This window comes from Aulonocara stuartgranti, assembly GCF_965226115.1.
Source record: "Aulonocara stuartgranti genome assembly, chromosome: 20".
NCBI classification, from domain to species: domain Eukaryota; kingdom Metazoa; phylum Chordata; class Actinopteri; order Cichliformes; family Cichlidae; genus Aulonocara; species Aulonocara stuartgranti.
Window position 1 is genome coordinate 29,599,851 of NC_138956.1, and position 18,684 is coordinate 29,618,534.

Genomic DNA, 18,684 nt, shown 5'->3' on the forward strand with positions numbered 1-18,684 from the left:
ACAGCACCACCAAGGCTGGAGACGGAGCAATACTGGAAGAGCATATGGGAGAAGGACCCATAACGGCAATGCTCAGTGACTAGTGGATCTGAGGGCAGACCATAGCAACCTCCATGAACAGGGTCCAGTAACCATCACGGTGGCAGACATCCAAGCAAGGGTCTCTAGTATGAAGAGTTGGACAGCACCAGGCCCCGACATGGTTCACGCCTACTGGCTGAAGCTGACTACACTCCACGAGCGTCTGGCAGCACAAATGAACCAGCTGCTAGTGGACGAGAGACACCTGGAATGGCTAACCGAAGGTCGGACGGCCCTGATCCCCAAGGACCCCAAGAAGGGACCGGTCCCATCCAACTACCGACCAGTAACCTGCCTCAGTACTACATGGAAGCTCCTGTCAGGCATCATATCGGCTAAGATGAAAAGGCACATGGGTCAATACATGAGCGGGGCACAGAAAGGGATTGGCAAGAATACCAGAGGTGCAAAACACCAGCTACTGGTAGACAGAACAGTCAGCCGAGACTGCAAGACCAGGCTGACCAACCAGTGCACTGCCTGGATTGATTACAAGAAGGCCTATGACTCAATGCCCCACAGCTGGATACTGGAATGCCTAGAATTGTACAAGATCAACAGGACCCTAAGAGCCTTCATCAGGAATTCAATGGGGATGTGACGTACAACACTAGAGGCCAACTCCAAGCCCATAGCACAAGTCACCATCAAGTGTGGGATCTACCAAGGAGATGCTCTGTCCCCACTGCTGTTCTGCATAGGCCTGAACCCCCTCAGTGAGATCATTGACAAGACTGGCTACAGATACCGACTACGGAACGGAGCAGTTGTCAGCCACCTCCTGTACATGGATGACATCAAGCTGTATGCCAAGAGTGAACGAGACATCGATTCACTGATCCACACTACGCAATGACATCGGGATGTCATTCGGGCTGGAGAAGTGTAGTCGGATGATAACAAAGAGAGGGAAGGTAGTCAGAACTGAGGGGATCGAGCTACCAGAAGGCAACATTGCAGACATAGAGGACAGTTACAAGTACTTGGGGTTCCTGCAGGCGAATGGGAACCATGAAGAGGCAGCTAGGAAAGCTGGCTTTCCTGGAAGATGGCCCCAACTGACCGAGTGCTCGGTGAATACCTCAGGCAGCAGAAACCCAAGAAAGAGGAGGGATACAAGGAACCATGATGGAAGGACAGGCCCCTGCATGGTATGTACCACCGGCAGATAGAGGAGGTGGCTGATATCCAGAAATCCTACCAGTGGCTGGACAAAGCTGGACTGAAAGACAGCACAGAGGCACTAATCATGGCAGCACAAGATGCTAGCAGGCAGGGCATACATGGAACGCAATAACCAAGTGGCCGGCATAGTATACAGAAACATCTGTGCCGAATATGGCCTGGAAGTTCCGAGGTCAAAATGGGAGACACCCCCAAGGGTGGTGGAGAATGACCGAGCTAAGATCCTGTGGGACTTCCAGATACAGACGGACTCTGTATCAAAGTGCAAAGCCTCACAGATGATGTGCAGCAGTGGGTCCCTCAGTCTGTCCTCACTCTGGACACTTGCAGTTGTCACACATGGAAATCAAATGTGTGATAAGCTGCAGGATTCAAACACAAGTGTAACTTATAAACACATGTTCATACTTTTATTCCACAATCAGAGAGAAAGAAAGAGAGAAAGAATGCAGGACAGACAGACAGGTGACAGTCTCAGGTGTATACACTGCTACAAAACAGCACAAGAGAAGGAGGATTTAGTATTTGTGTTATTACGAGTGCTAAACAAGAAGAGTTTCCAGATGGTACAGTGGACACATGTGTGACTCCTGTGATCAAAGCATCTTTCTTTCAGCTTAACGAGTGAACCGTCAGCTCGTTCAAACACACGTTAAAATCCGTTTGGCTCGACACCACCGAACAGAGGCAGCAATATAACATAGCTAACATTAACAGTGCAGTGAATCCTGCTTGTGCCGTGATATTCAGGACTACAAACCGAGCAGCATCACTGAGTTTCAGCTTGTTGTGTTTGTGGATATATGACTGACTTTAATTATCCATAAAATCATCACATTCTCTGTAAGATTATGGTCAACTATTGAACGGTGTATATTTTAAAGTAAAGGCTCTAAAACCAAGTTAGTACAAACATCACTAATGTCACATAACTCTGCCGACATGTGGCCAACAGGAATGTCTTCATTATTAAACATTCGCACATAAATAAGTGACATAATATTCAGTACTTTTGACAGTTCACTCTTCGGCCGCTCTGCTTCTGCCGTATTTTGCGGCAAAATTATCCACACCCACCGCCGCGCTATGAATTCTGGGATATATGGGACCACGAAGCGTGCACCGGACGACGCTTGACATTTGGGAAATCGACAGCATATTTGGAGTATGCATTTGAAGTACCCTTCGGATTGGGACAGCCGTCATTGCGTCGCGGTGACGTAATAATTCAATTCAATTCAATTTTATTTATATAGCACCAAATCACAACATAAGTCGCCTCAAGGCGCTTCATAGATACAGAGAAAAACCCAACAATCATATGACCCCCTATGAGCAAGCACTTTGGCAACAGTGGGAAGGAAAAACTCCCTTTTAACAGGAAGAAACCTCCGGCAGAACCAGGCTCAGGGAGGGGCGGCCATCTGCTGCGACCGGTTGGGGTGAGAGAAGGAAGACAGGATAAAAGACATGCTGTGGAAGAGAGACAGAGGTTAATAACAGATGTGATTCAATGCAGAGAGGTCTGTTAATACATAGTGAGTGAGAAAGGTGACTGGAAAGGAAAAACTCAATGCATCATGGGAATCCCCCGGCAGCCTATGTCTATTGCAGCATAACTAAGGGAGGATTCAGGGTCACCTGGTCCAGCCCTAACTATATGCTTTAGCAAAAAGGAAAGTTTTAAGCCTAATCTTGAAAGTAGAGATAGTGTCTGTCTCCTGAATCCAAACTGGAAGCTGGTTCCACAGAAGAGGGGCCTGAAAACTGAAGGCTCTCCCTGTCACGGCTCCCGAGGCAAGCCGTGTGGAATAAATGAGGATCCAATCGCAGGCAGTCGTGGAGAAGTGAAGGTGATTTATTGAACACAAAAAGAATGTGGACAAACAGCAAAACGGGGCTCGAACTAAACTAAACTGGGAAACAACTAAACTACAGAGCACAAACCTGAATGAAAACGAGCAGAGGAGGATGACGATGAACAGCAGGGAGAAGACACGGTGGATACACAGACTGACACTGAGTAATACAGACGAACCGGCAACAGGCAGGAGAACACACAGGGCTTAAATACACACACCAGTAATCAGGGGATGAGAGACAGGAGGGCAACACAGCTGGGAAGAATCTGGGCTGACGGGACAGGGGAAACGTAAACTGATCACACTCACATACGACACGGACCTTCACAATAAAACAGGAAACTCAGACACATGGAACCAGACAAGACATTGAACTAAACAGACAGATTCACAAACAGATGGGGTGACACCATAGACAGACAGATACAGACGCAGACTCAGAGGCAGACCGAATATAACACAGAACTTAAACAATCATCATCTAGAAAATGATAACAAACTAAAAGCGCAGGGTCACCGACCCAGGACCATGACAGTACCCCCCCCCCCCCCCCCCCCTCAAGGGCTGGCTCCAGACAGCCCAGCAGAAACACAAAAACCGACCAAAACAAAACAGAAAAGGACCCGACCAGGGCGGGCGGAGGGGGCCCAGGACGGAGGGACAGAGTCCAAAAAGGCCCAGATGGCCAAGTTCAGGAGGCCGACCATGCGAATGGCAGCGGGTCAGGTCCGGATGCCGGCCACGCAGTAGGCAGTGGCGCGGAAACAGTTCTGGGGGCCGACCGTGCGGACGGCAACAGCGGCGTGGAAACAAGTCCGGAGGCCGGCCACGCGGAAGGCAGTGGCGACGTTCAGGAGGGCGTCCACGGTGGCGGAGATGCCCAACAAGCGGCCTGGCAGATGACCGACGATGTGGAGGTGGTAGTAGGGGACCTGAAGGCTGCGTGGCCCCTGCAGCCCCAGGCGAAGCAGAAGCTGGACCAGACGAGGCGGAAGCGGAGGCTGGACCAGACGAGGCGGAAGCGGAGGCTGGACCAGACGAAGCTGATGAGGACGCTGAAGCAGAAGCTGGACCAGGCGATGCTGATGCTGAAGCTGAAGTTGGACCAGGCGATGCTGATGAGGATGATGAGGATGCGGAGGCTGGACCAGGCGAGGCTGAAGCAGAAGCAGAGGCTGGACCAGGCGAGGCTGAAGCAGAAGCAGAGGCTGGACCAGGGGAGGCTGAAGCAGAAGCAGAAGCTGGACCAGGCGTGGGTGATGCTGAAGCCGGAGCCGGACCAGGCGTGGGTGATGCTGAAGCCGGAGCCGGACCAGGCAACGGCGAGGATGATGCTGATTCTGGACCAGGCGAGGATGCAGCAGAGGCCGAGCCAGGCGACGGCATGGGTGAAGACACGGAGGCTGCAGCTGGCGTGGATGAAGACACGGAGGCTGCAGCTGGCGTGGAAGCTGGAGACGGAGGCGCTGCAGCAGGCGGCGGCATGGATGAAACTGCTGCTGCAAGCGAGGATGAGGCTGCTGGTGGAGCAGCTGGTGGCTGGACGGGCTCCTCGGGCCCCCCAGCTGACGAGGAAGGAGGCTGGACGGGCTCCTCGAGCCCCTCAGCTGACGAGGAAGGAGGCTGGACGGGCTCCTCGGGCCCCCCAGCTGACGAGGAAGGAGGCTGGACGGGCTCCTCGGGCCCTCCAGCGAGAACAGTCTCAGGACCAGTGGGCACAGGGGCACCCTGGAACACACAGGACAAAACCAGCAGGTGCGAGGACCTCTGGCAGGAATAGATCAGAACCAGCAGGCGCACGGGCCTCTGGCAAGGATAGATCAGAACCAGCAGGCGCACGGGCCTCTGGCAGGGACAGAACAGAACCAGCAGACGCACGGGCCTCTGGCAAACACATAGCAGACTTCAGCCGCCCAGAGCATTGACTCTGCTCAGGCAGTGACAGCCGGGTGCAGTCCTCAGCTGGGTTCCTAGCCTCCAGGGGTCCAGAGTGGGCTGAGGGCTGAAACTCAGCCTCTGGGGAGGCCCTGGAGCGCGTCACAGTCTCCAAACTGGCCAGCTTTTTAGGAATGATTACATTATCATTAGGTTTGACGTTCTGCTTAGAACAAACGGATGAAACACAGTTCCTTTTAGATTGATTTGACTGAGCTTGTTGTACCGGAGTAGCAAGTGACACAGGGTGCAGGGCTAGTGGCTGCTGAACAGGAGGCTGAACTGAGGGTGACTGAAACAATGGTTGGGATGACGACGGTGGTGGAATTGGAGACTGAGCTTGAGGCCGGGCGGCTAACTGAGCTTGAGGCCGGGCGGCTAACTGAGCTTGAGGCCGGGCGGCTAACTGAGCTTCCGGTTGCAGTTCAAAAGAATAAACAGTCCTGGTATTATCAGAGCTGGTGTTAATTGTCTCTGGGATATATGCCACAGTTTCAGCAGACCCTGGGTTAGCTGACATGGGTTTAACAGGTTCAGAAGAACAACAGCCCTTTGCTTTCACTGAAGTCTTAAAAATGCCAACCTGGGAGAGATCGGTTATCACGAAGGTAGGTAAGCTTTGTGAATTAGCTCCCACTGACACACCCCGAACAACCCCAGAAGAAAAAGTCTCAAAGTTCAGATTGGAGCTGTTATCCTTTTTACTCACCACAGTCAGCCGCTCTGATATCCTGGGGTCCGACTGTGGCGAGGGGCGTCGACGGCGTGAGTGCCGTTTCCCATTTGAAGGCTGGACCGACGGGCCGGGCAGGACACTCTCCGTCGGGTCAGGGAGTGAAGCATGAGTTGCAGGGTGGGTGGTAGCAGGGGGGATAAGATGAAGCTCGTTCAGAACGAAATTCTGTGTGAGCGGGTGAAGTGAGCTGAGCAACCAGGGGAGACCAGAAACTAAGCGCTGTAGCCGAACAGCTATGCCTTGGCGGAATTCTCTCCCCTCATGCTCGAGCCATAAGTTAATTAATTTGTCCACAGAGTAAACAATATCCTCCCGGAGCTCCTCGGGCGGGTTGACTGCTGCTGGGTCCATAGTGGCCGGTTCGTACTGTCACGGCTCCCGAGGCAAGCCGTGTGGAATAAATGAGGATCCAATCGCAGGCAGTCGTGGAGAAGTGAAGGTGATTCATTGAACACAAAAAGAATGTGGACAAACAGCAAAACGGGGCTCGAACTAAACTAAACTGGGAAACAACTAAACTACAGAGCACAAACCTGAATGAAAACGAGCAGTGGATACATAGACTGACACTGAGTAATACAGACGAACCGGCAACAGGCAGGAGAACACACAGGGCTTAAATACACACACCAGTAATCAGGGGATGAGAGACAGGAGGGCAACACAGCTGGGAGGAATCTGGGCTGACGGGACAGGGGAAACGTAAACTGATCACACTCACATACGACACGGACCTTCACAATAAAACAGGAAACTCAGACACATGGAACCAGACAAGACATTGAACTAAACAGACAGATTCACAAACAGATGGGGTGACACCATAGACAGACAGATACAGACGCAGACTCAGAGGCAGACCGAATATAACACAGAACTTAAACAATCATCATCTAGAAAATGATAACAAACTAAAAGCGCTGGGTCACCGACCCAGGACCATGACACTCCCTCCCATTCTACTTTTAAATACTCTAGGAACAACAAGTAGGCCTGCAGAGCGAGAGCGAAGTGCTCTAATGGGGTGATATGGTACTACAAGGTCATTAAGATAAGATGGGCCTGATTATTTAAGACCTTGTATGTGAGGAGCAGGATTTTGAATTCAATTCTGGATTCAACAGGAAGCCAATGAAGGGAAGCCAAAACAGGAGAAATATGCTCTCTCTTTCTAGTCCCTGTCAGTACTCTTGCTGCAGCATTTTGGATTAGCTGAAGGCTTTTCAGTGAGTTTTTAGGACATCCTGATAATAATGAATTACAGTAGTCCAGCCTGGAAGTAATAAATGCATGAACTAGTTTTTCAGCGTCACTCTGAGACAGGATATTTCTAATTTTAGAGATGTTGCGCAAATGGAAGAACGCAGTCTTACATATTTGTTTAATATGTGCATTGAAGGACATGTCCTGGTCAAAAATGACTCCAAGGTTCCTCACAGCGTTACTGGAGGCCAAGGTAATGCCATCCAGAGTAAGAATATATATATTATATTATATATTTATGTATTTTATTTTATTGTTTACACTATTTAATTTGTAAAATATGTGTACACACACACACACACACACACACACACACACACACGTAGAAAAATATTTAGTATACAAATCCAGAAATGAATATACTATTATATATTGTACATATTGTACATATTAGTTTCAGATGTAGCCATTCTTGTATTTTGCTTGTTTACGTTATTGTATTTTGCACAACTCTGTTGCTTGTGAAGCTCGCACACAAGAATTTCACTCACATGTACTGTACCAGTGTACCTGCACATGTGATGTGACAATAAAAGTGATTTGATTTGATTTGAATCTGGTTAGATACCATATTTCTAGGCTTTTCAGGGCCGAGTACAATAACCTCAGTTTTATCTGAATTAAGAAGCAGAAAGTTAGCGGCCATCCAGGTCTTTATGTCTTTAAGACATTCCTGCAGTTTAACTAATTGGTGTGTGTTATCTGGCGTCATGGACAGATAGAGCTGGGTGTCATCTGCATAGCAGTGAAAATGTATGCTATGTCTTCTAATGATACTGCCTAAGGGAAGCATGTATAATGTAAACAGAATTGGTCCTAGCACTGAACCCTGTGGAACTCCATAATTAACCTCAGTGTGTGAAGAGGACTCTCCATTTACATGCACAAATTGGAGTCTATTAGATAGATATGATACAAACCACTGAAGTGCAGTACCTGTAATACCTACAGCATGTTCTAATCGCTCTAATAGGATATTATGGTCGACAGTATCGAATGCTGCACTAAGGTCTAGCAGGACAAGCACAGAGATGAGTCCACTGTCAGAGGCCATAAGAAGATCATTTGTAACCTTCACTAAAGCTGTTTCTGTGCTGTGATGAGCTCTGAAACCTGACTGAAACTCTTCAAATAAGTCATTCCTCTGCAGATGATCTTTTAGCTGTTTGACAACTACTCTTTCAAGGATTTTTGATATGAAAGGAAGGTTGGAGATTGGCCTATAATTAGCTAAGACTGCTGGGTCTAGAGATGGCTTTTTGAGTAAAGGTTTAACTACAGCTAGCTTGAAGGCCTGTGGTACATAGCTGATTATTAGAGATAGGTTGATCATATTTAAGATCGAAGAATTAATTAATGGCAGGACTTCTTTGAGCAGTTTTGTAGGAATGGGGTCTAAAAGACACGTTGATGGTTTGGAGGAAGTAATTATTGAAGTTAACTCAGAAAGATCAATTAGAGAAAAAGAGTCTAACTTAACATCAATGGTACTAAGAGTAGCTGTAGATAATATTACATCTGTGGGATGATTATTGGTAATTTTTTCTCTAATGATAAAAAATGTTATTTGTGAAGAAGTTCATGAAGTCATTACTAGTTAACGTTAAAGGGATTGTTGGCTCAAAAGAGCTCTGACTTTTTGTCAGCCTGGCTACAGTGCTGAAGAGAAACCTGGGGTTGTTCTTATTTTCTTCAATCAGTGATGAATAGTAAGATGTTCTGGCTTTGCGGAGGGCTTTCTTATAAAGCAGCAAACTATTTCTCCAGGCTAAATGATGATCCTCTAATAGGTCTCAAAATGCGTACTTCAAGCATGCGGTCTCTTAATGGACACAGCCATAGACATGCCACACAAGCTTGACAACATGGACACAACACAGACGTGAAACACATGACAGACTGGACAGGAAACATGACACATGATCTATGTGTCATAATCCAATCTATTTTTAAACCAAAATTGGTATTGTGAGAATGTTGGTGATACCATGCTTTAAGATGTAAATGCCTATAAAATTGACATAAAATCACTTTTCTTTGAAAACTTTTTGCTTAGTTTGTTGGAGAAAAAGCAAAATCTTGAAATCTTGTGACAATAATGGAATGCATTGTTCTGGAAGAGGCATACCTGAAGTATTTATCACAAAAACTTGTCTGGTAATATACCTGGGCTTTTCCTTCCCTGTCTTGTCTTCCTTTTGTGGTGTGCAACTGATGAGGGTGAGGGGATACTAAAATATAAGGCAAAAATATAAGTGGTAGGCAGACTAGCGATGAGAAGCGATCCGTGACCTCAACTGCATGATCATGAAATCCACTGAGTGGAGCAAGTGTGCTGGCAAAATTTGGAAGAAATGGTGGGAGAAGACATCAGAAGAAATTCTGGACAATGAGAGACCTTGGTAGGGGAATGAGAGGAACCTCAGTCAGGTAGTGACGTGCTCGCAACAGAAGCTCTGATGGTGAAGCATGCTGGGAATTTTTGACGCTCTAGGTAAAGTTGTCACGGTCCCCGTGCCTGCCCAGCCGGCCTCATAAGGCTACACTTGTGTTTTTGCTTTCTCTCTCTCTCTCCCCTACCTCTCTGCCTGGGCGGAGCTCACTGCTGGCTCCTGCCCTTGGCTTACACACCTGTTGGCGATCAGCTGATTTCCCGACTACTATTTGAGGCTGGGCCACAGATTTTCTCATCGCTGGATAATTGTGCTACTAACTTTACCTTCCCGGACCTGTGACCTCCCAGCTGTACGAACGTGTGTGAGTTGGATGTGAGGACGTGAGCGAACGTGAGAGAGAGAGCCTTCCCCTAATCCCTTGGAACCCTGGATTTTTCCCCGTCACTGTATATATTATCGCACTGGTGTGTAAATAAACGGTGCTCTGAGACGTCAACCTGTTCTGCGCTTGAGTCCCTGCTTTCAGATTGTGACAAAAGTAAAGAAAAATTGTTCATAGAGTCGTTGGGGCCATATACATTTACGAAATGTATTTTTTGTTCCATGATAATATCTTAAACAGTGATGTACCTCCCCCTATGGATCTTTGATGAGCTTTAGACTTTGAAATGGTATTGGTTTGTGTATAGGGATGGCCTATACTATACAGTGGGGCAAAAAAGTATTTAGTCAGCCACCGATTGTGCAAGTTCCCCCACCTAAAATGATGACAGAGGTCAGTAATTTGCACCAGAGGTACACTTCAACTGTGAGAGACAGAATGTGAAAAAAAAAATCCATGAATTCACATGGAAGGATTTGTAAAGAATTTATTCGTAAATCAGGGTGGAAAATAAGTATTTGGTCAATTACAAAAATACAACTCAATACTTTGTAACATAACCTTTGTTGGCAATAACAGAGGTCAAACGTTTACGATAGGTCTTTACCAGGTTTGCACACACAGTAGCTGGTATTTTGGCCCATTCCTCCATGCAGATCTTCTCGAGAGCAGTGATGTTTTGGGGCTGTTGCCGAGCAACACGGACTTTCAACTCCCGCCACAGATTTTCTATGGGGTTGAGGTCTGGAGACTGGCTAGGCCACTCCAGGACTTTCAAATGCTTCTTACGGAGCCACTCCTTTGTTGCCCGGGCGGTGTGTTTTGGATCATTGTCATGTTGGAAGACCCAGCCTCGTTTCATCTTCAAAGTTCTCACTGATGGAAGGAGGTTTTGGCTCAAAATCTCACGATACATGGCCCCATTCATTCTGTCCTTAACACGGATCAGTCGTCCTGTCCCCTTGGCAGAAAAACAGCCCCATAGCATGATGTTTCCACCCCCATGCTTCACAGTAGGTATGGTGTTCTTGGGATGCAACTCAGTATTCTTCGTCCTCCAAACACGACGAGTTGAGTTTATACCAAAAAGTTCTACTTTGGTTTCATCTGACCACATGACATTCTCCCAATCCTCTGCTGTATCATCCATGTGCTCTCTGGCAAACTTCAGACGGGCCTGCGCGTATGAAGTTGACAAGTTTCACCACAGGATTCACAACATGATTCAGCTGTAACACCGATTTACATAGAGATTCCTGGTGGATGATGCAGTGGAGGAAAATCACATCCTGGTCAGAGTTTTCATCTTTCACTTTATTCTGGATTCTCCTCAGCAGGCCAACGTTTTTTCCCGTTAAATTTGGAGATCCATCTGTGGTGACGTTAACAAGCTTACTCCAGGGAAGCTTCATGTTTTCGATGGCAGCAGACACTCGTTCAAACAAGTCCTCTCCCCGTGTTTGTCCTTTCAGAGACTCCATTGTCAAAAACTCCTCCGTTATTTCAAAGGTTTCGTTGATTCCTCGGATAAAAATGAGGAGCTGAGCAGTGTCTTTGACATCGTTGCTTTCATCCAGTGCTAAAGAATAAAAAGTGAATGACTTCGCCTTTTTGTTTAATATGCTGGTGATATCTTCATCTATTAGTTCTACACGGCGAGTCACTGTCCACCGTGATAAACTGATTTTCTCAAATTTGTCTTTGGTCTCCGGGCACAAAATACCTGCTGTCTCTACCATACATTCTTTTAAAAACTCGCCCTCTGACAGTGGTTTGCTGGCCTTTGCTATTTTGAATGAAAGCATAAAACTGGCCTTGGTACTTGACTCTTGAATGGCAGTTTGACGGTGAAAAAAACTTTGCTGAGCCTTCAAATTAGCTGCCAACTTCTCAGCAGCAGATTCCCGTTCTTTTGTTGAGAGCTTGCTAGCATAATTTGCGTGCTTTGTGGCAAAGTGACGGCTAATATTATACTCTTTAAAAACCGCCACAGTTTCTTGGCATATCAGGCAAACAGCAGATGATCGGTGTTCAGTGAAAAAATATTTAGTTGTCCACTCCTTTTTGAACACTCGACATTCTCTGTCCACTTTCCTTTTCTTGGGTCCGCTCATCTTCATAGAGGGGCGGTAGGTCACAGGGTAAAGTGCAAACGTGGAGTAATAGGCCTACGCCGCTTCACCTCAACAAAGCCAATATATCTAGAGTGCGCCATCTAGTGAGGAAACATCAGAATTGCAGGGGAAATAAAACATTAACAAGGTTAATTTATTAAATTTTTTTCAAGTTTGGCGGGCCGGATCAAAACGTTTAACGGGCCGCACGTGGCCCCCGGGCCGTAGTTCGCCCATGCCTGAACTAGAGTTATTCAATATTCCAGCGACGAGTAGCTCAGCGCCCCTGCCTTAAGAAGTGTCAGTAACCAAATGCAGAATCACTGGTGATCAGCTGCAGGTGCGTGGGCCAAGGGTGGGAGCTCAATCTGAGCTCCGCCCAGGCAGAGAGACAGGAGAGAGAGAGAGAGCAAGGCGAGCAAGAGAGGGGAGAGCAAAGGCAGAGCAAAGAAAAACAAAAACATTTGTGGCCACACTGGGCTGGCCGGGCAGGCACAGGGACCATGACAACGTGTTCATTTAGTTGGTTGCTTTCATGAGGTCCACCACAGCAGGTCCTTTGTTTGTCCCCCGTTTCCCCAGTCATGGTCTGTGTGTCTGTCTGGTTTCTCTTGCCTTTCTGTCCCTTGCTCTCCTTGTTCTTATGCCCTTTCTCGTCCCTCCCTCTCTCGCCCCTCCCTCTGTTCCCTGGGTTTCATCAGTCTGCATCTTGGTGTGTATGTTTCACGTACTTCCTGTTTTTGTTTGAAACTAGACAAGAGTCCTGTGTGTTCCATACTCGGTTGTTCTTCCCCTGTCTCGTCAGTTGATTTTGTTCACCTGTGTTCCCCAGGTGTTTCATCTCTGCTCTGACCCCCTCTGATGTATTTACTGTCTGTGTCTCCCTCCGTCCAGTGTGGTGATCTCCCTCATCCTCTGGCTGTGTGTTCCGGCTGGTATCTCAGTTTAGGTTTCTTGGTTTATGTACATAGTCATTCAGCAATAAAGCTGTGTTTAAGTTTAATTTTCCCAATTAGTCTGCATTTTGGGTCCTATATCAAGCCTTCACTGCTACATGACAACAGACCATTGAAAAGATAAATCAAATCAATTTATTTATATAGCACTTTTCACAGGATAAAAACCACAAAGTGCTTCACAATAATATAAAACAGAAATACATAAAATACATCAATGATCAAACATACAGCACAAATTAAAAGCCAATTTAAATAAATGAGTCTTAAGCTGCTTTTTAAAAGAATAAATAAAATCAAGGCAACGCAATGATGGAGGGAGAGCATTCCACAACCTGGGGGCCACCGCTCTAAAAGATCGATCTCCTCTGGTCTTAAAACAAGTTTGTGGGACTACCAACAGCCTTTGATTAGATGATCTCAGGCTGGAAGCCAGTGTAATGAACGTAACCACTGGTGTAATGTGCTCTCTTTTTCGTATCTTAGTTAAAAGCTTTGCAGCAGCATTCTGGACTAACTGGAGATGGTCAAGATTCATTTTGCTCAGACAAAGAAAAAGACTGTTACAATAATCTAAGCGAGATGAAATAAAAGCATGAATAACCATTTCTAACTCAGATTTAGACAGCAAAATTCACAGTTTGGAGATGTTTCTTAGCTGAAAAAGGCAATTCCTAATTAACTGACGAGACTGTTGTTCTAGGGACATGGCAGAATCAAAGATCACACCAAGGTACCTGAGGCTAGGGTGAACAGATGAGCGAGAGAACCAAGATGCTGTTTGATATCTGGTTGTCGGGGGCAATAATTAATGTTTCTGACTTCTCAGAGTTCAGCTGTAAGTAGTTGTGACCAAGCCGCTATTCAATGGAAGCTAAACATTTAATTAAACAGGACAGTTTATGGACTTCCATTGGCTTAAAAGAGCAATAGAGCTGAATATCATCAGCATAGAAGTGATAAGACACCTCAGGGAACTGCCTAATTAGAAGTCCTAGAAGTAACATGTACAAAAGAAAAAGAATAGGACCCAGAACTGAACCCTGCGGTACCCCACATGTCAGATCTTTAGAATGTGACATAAGTCTGACTGATTTGGGCTGGTTGGTGAGGAGATCAGTGATACAGGATCAGATGGTATCCTCTGTGGACTGATTTGCTCTGTAAGCAAAGTGGTAGGGGTCCAGAGAGGGCAGTAGGCAGTCTCTGATATGCTGAGACACTCGAAACACTTCATGACTGAAGATTTAGGGGGTATAGGTCTGTAGTCATTGAGGAAGTCTATTACAGGCTTTTAGGGAATGGGAATCATTATGTAGGCCTTCAGACAGGTGGTAATGGTGGCATGAGTCAGGCAGAGGTTAAACAACCTGATGAAGATCCCCTCCCAGTTGGTCCGCACAGGCTTTGACCACAGCCCCATGCCATCATGGCCACAAAGCTCTCTTGGAGTTCACCACTCTCAGTTGCCTCCTTACCTCATGCTCCTAAAGGGAGAGTGCTGGGTGAGAAGGAGGGGGAGGTGAGGTGACGCTGAGCAAAGAAGTTGTTGAGCTGCTCTGCTAAGTGTGAAACTGAAGGCCTCATCCTCCTCCTGTGAGCCTCCTTAGCTTGTTTGACACCCCTCCTAGAGTTGGCTCTGGCAGTGCTGTACAGAAAACTTTCCCTCAGCTGGAAGGCAGAGTTACCAGTTCTGATCAGAGCCTGTACTTCTCTCGTGATCCAAGGTTTCCAGTTAGGAAAAACTGTTATATTCTCAACACAGCACTTAATGTAGAAAAGGACAGACTAGGTGAAGCTCTCCAGGTCCTGCTGTTCAAAGATGAATCAGTCTGTCAGATCAACACCTGTAGCTGGATGAGAGCACCATCTGGCCATGTTTTAGTGACCTGGGTGCTTGGAGGGGTTTGTTTCCTGAGGATGGTTTAAAAACAGATGAAGAGCAGAGACGAGTGGTCATATTGTCAGAGGTGGGGGAGGGGTGTCGCTTGATGTTACTGTGCACATGGTCCAGTGTCCTGTTGCCCCTGGTAGAGCACTTTGGGGAGTACAGCTTTCAAATAAATAAAGTCCTCAGCAACAACATGCCTCAGCCTTGATGTATATACAGGGAGTGCAGAATTATTAGGCAAGTTGTATTTTTGAGGAATGATTTCATTATTGAACAACAACCATGTTCTCAATGAACCCAAAAAACTCATTAATATCAAAGCTGAATGTTTTTGGAAGTAGTTTTTAGTTTGTTTTTAGTTTTAGCTATTTTAGGGGGATATCTGTGTGTGCAGGTGACTATTACTGTGCATAATTATTAGGCAACTTAACAAAAAACAAATATATACCCATTTCAATTATTTATTTTTACCAGTGAAACCAATATAACATCTGCACATTCACAAATATACATTTCTGACATTCAAAAACAAAACAAAAACCAATCAGCGACCAATATAGCCACCTTTCTTTGCAAGGACACTCAAAAGCCTGCCATCCATGGATTCTGTCAGTGTTTTGATCTGTTCACCATCAACATTGCGTGCAGCAGCAACCACAGCCTCCCAGACACTGTTCAGAGAGGTGTACTGTTTTCCCTCCTTGTAAATCTCACATTTGATGATGGACCACAGGTTCTCAATGGGGTTCAGATCAGATGAACAAGGTGGCCATGTCATTAGTTTTTCTTCTTTTATACCCTTTCTTGCCAGCCACGCTGTGGAGTACTTAGATGCGTGTGATGGAGCATTGTCCTGCATGAAAATCATGTTTTACTTGAAGGATGCAGACTTCTTCCTGTACCACTGCTTGAAGAAGGTGTCTTCCAGAAACTGGCAGTAGGACTGGGAGTTGAGCTTGACTCCATCCTCAACCCGAAAAGGCCCCACAAGCTCATCTTTGATGATACCAGCCCAAACCAGTACTCCACCTCCACCTTGCTGGCGTCTGAGTCGGACTGGAGCTCTCTGCCCTTTACCAATCCAGCCACGGGCCCATCCATCTGGCCCATCAAGACTCACTCTCATTTCATCAGTCCATAAAACCTTAGAAAAACCAGTCTTGAGATATTTCTTGGCCCAGTCTTGACGTTTCAGCTTGTGTGTCTTGTTCAGTGGTGGTCGTCTTTCAGCCTTTCTTACCTTGGCCATGTCTCTGAGTATTGCACACCTTGTGCTTTTGGGCACTCCAGTGATGTTGCAGCTCTGAAATATGGCCAAACTGGTGGCAAGTGGCATCTTGGCAGCTGCACGCTTGACTTTTCTCAGTTCACGGGCAGTTATTTTGCACCTTGGTTTTTCCACACGCTTCTTGCGACCCTGTTGACTATTTTGAATGAAACGCTTGATTGTTCGATGATCACGCTTCAGAAGCTTTGCAATTTTGAGACTGCTGCATCCCTCTGCAAGATATCTCACTATTTTTGACTTTTCTGAGCCTGTCAAGTCCTTCTTTTGACCCATTTTGCCAAAGGAAAGGACGTTGCCTAATAATTATGCGCACCTGATATAGGGTGTTGATGTCATTAGACCACACCCCTTCTCATTACAGAGATGCACATCACCTAATATGCTTAATTGGTAGTAGGCTTTCGAGCCTATACAGCTTGGAGCACGACAACATGCATGAAGAGGATGATGTGGACAAAATACTCATTTGCCTAATAATTCTGCACTCCCTGTACAACAGACCAGCAGTGAATAGTATAAGAAACTACAGGACTATTGACTGTGCAGAACCTTTCTATTCACTGCAGGAGTCTTATCTTCCTCTGTTTTCTTCTTGGCAGGTTATTTAACCATTACTAGTGAATCTCTTCCTCCTGTCGTCATTGGAGATACAGTCACACTCAAGTGCAACTTCCAAACAGATGGCAGCCTGAAAGAGATTGTGTGGTTTCGGGAAAGCGAACAGGTAAAGTTAGTTAGCTTTGAGCTGAATGATGATCTTGCGTGTGTAATGCTGCAACAAGAGTACTGAGAGGGACTAGAAAGAGAGAGCAGATTTCTCCAGTACTGGCTTCTCTTCATTGGCTCCCTGTTAAATCCAGAATCAAAATCCTTGTCATCACATTACAAGGTCTTAAATAATAAGGCCCCATCTTATCTTGAAGACCTAATAGTACCGCATCACCCCAACCAAACACTTGGCTCTCAGACTGAATCAGAGTCAAAATGACTTTTATTTCCAAGTTTGTGCGTGGATCTTGCTGTGGTGTTATGGTGAAAAGTATTTACAGTATATGTAATATATACATCACTGTATAAATATTAACAATAAATACACATAAAAGAAATATATAATACCTAGTACCTACAGTTATAGAATACAAATGATAAATTAACAAATATGTAAGATTATGAGTGAGGGGAGTGCAAAATGTAGATAGGAAATGATGTGCAAAGTCTTTATAGCCTGAGTATATTGTATTTCCGTTGTTTTTTCCTATCAGCCTACCTCTCTGACATGTCTTCCCAATGTGATGTTTGTGTAAAGTTTGGTCAGAAGGTTCCTTAGTAAGTGCGCATGCACCATTAGCGTGCTGCCTGATGTAACCTATAATTTCCTTCGGGATTAATAAAGTATTCTGATTCTGATTCTGATTTACAACAAAGTGCAAACACCGGTTACACTCAGCAGAAGGGCCAGATTACACTTTTCCAAAAAACAGAGCCTGCATAGTTAAGGGGGAAAATTTTTTTTTGGGCAGATATGAAATAGACAAGACAAATTTATACCAGAATCATGGGAAGAGAAAAATATGATAATGGAAAAGCAACAGCCCATGATGTGCCAGCATGTGCCAGTGTGTTTATCTAATTTTACAGATGGATTTATTGATGTGGCTGCTATGTCAGTCTGACTTCTGAAGTGCACAGGGCTATATTTAATGCTTAGATTCAGTCAAATGATGCAAAACTGATCGGACAGTACTTCAAACTACTGATGGACAATGACCCAAAGCCAGCTGCAAAATACACCTAAGAGTTTCTCATGGCAAAGAAATGGGATATTCTTCAACCGCTGCGTTAGTCAACTAATCTCAACACAAAAACTGGAAATACATTTTTTACTTTTTTATGTTGGGGTTGGCAAATTGCACATGTCAAGGCTGATATAGGACTTTCAAATTGATACCATAGGCGTGTCTACTAAAACTCTCAGGCGATTTTGAATCTCAGTGACCTCAACTTGAAGGTTAGAGGTCAGAGGTCAAGCTTTCTGAAATGGTAAATGGTAAAATGGTAAATGGCCTGTATTTATATAGTGCTTTACTAGTCCCTAAGGACCCCAAAGCGCTTTACATATCCAGTTATCCACCCATTCACGCACACATTCACACAATGTTGTAAAGCGATAACTCGAGACGGAAATCACATAAGATTTTGAAACTGATACCATAGGTGTATCTGCTTGGAAGCTGAGGCGTGCATAAATTCATACAGTGGGGCAAAAAAGTATTTAGTCAGCCACCGATTGTGCAAGTTCCCCCACTTAAAATGATGACAGAGGTCAGTAATTTGCACCAGAGGTACACTTCAACTGTGAGAGACAGAATGTGAAAAAAAAAATCCATGAATCCACATGGTAGGATTTGTAAAGAATTTATTCGTAAATCAGGGTGGAAAATAAGTATTTGGTCAATAACAAAAATACAACTCAATACTTTGTAACATAACCTTTGTTGGCAATAACAGAGGTCAAACGTTTACTATAGGTCTTTACCAGGTTTGCACACACAGTAGCTGGTATTTTGGCCCATTCCTCCATGCAGATCTTCTCG

The 18,684-nt window shown here is 45.6% G+C and overlaps 1 protein-coding gene across 6 annotated transcripts in view; it reads left to right on the forward strand.

The window, feature by feature from the left end:
• The window catches only part of igsf21b (immunoglobin superfamily, member 21b), a 44,457-nt gene that overhangs the window by 19,580 nt on the left and 6,193 nt on the right, over positions 1–18,684 (forward strand). For 4 of the 6 annotated variants that reach the window (XM_082518903.1, XM_082518905.1, XM_082518904.1 and 1 more), the window contains one exon: positions 16,690–16,814. The exons of the other annotated variants lie outside the window; for them this stretch is intronic. In XM_082518903.1, the coding sequence (XP_082375029.1) occupies positions 16,690–16,814 (125 nt within the window). The remainder of the gene's footprint in view (positions 1–16,689; positions 16,815–18,684) is intronic. 6 annotated transcript variants of the gene reach the window in all.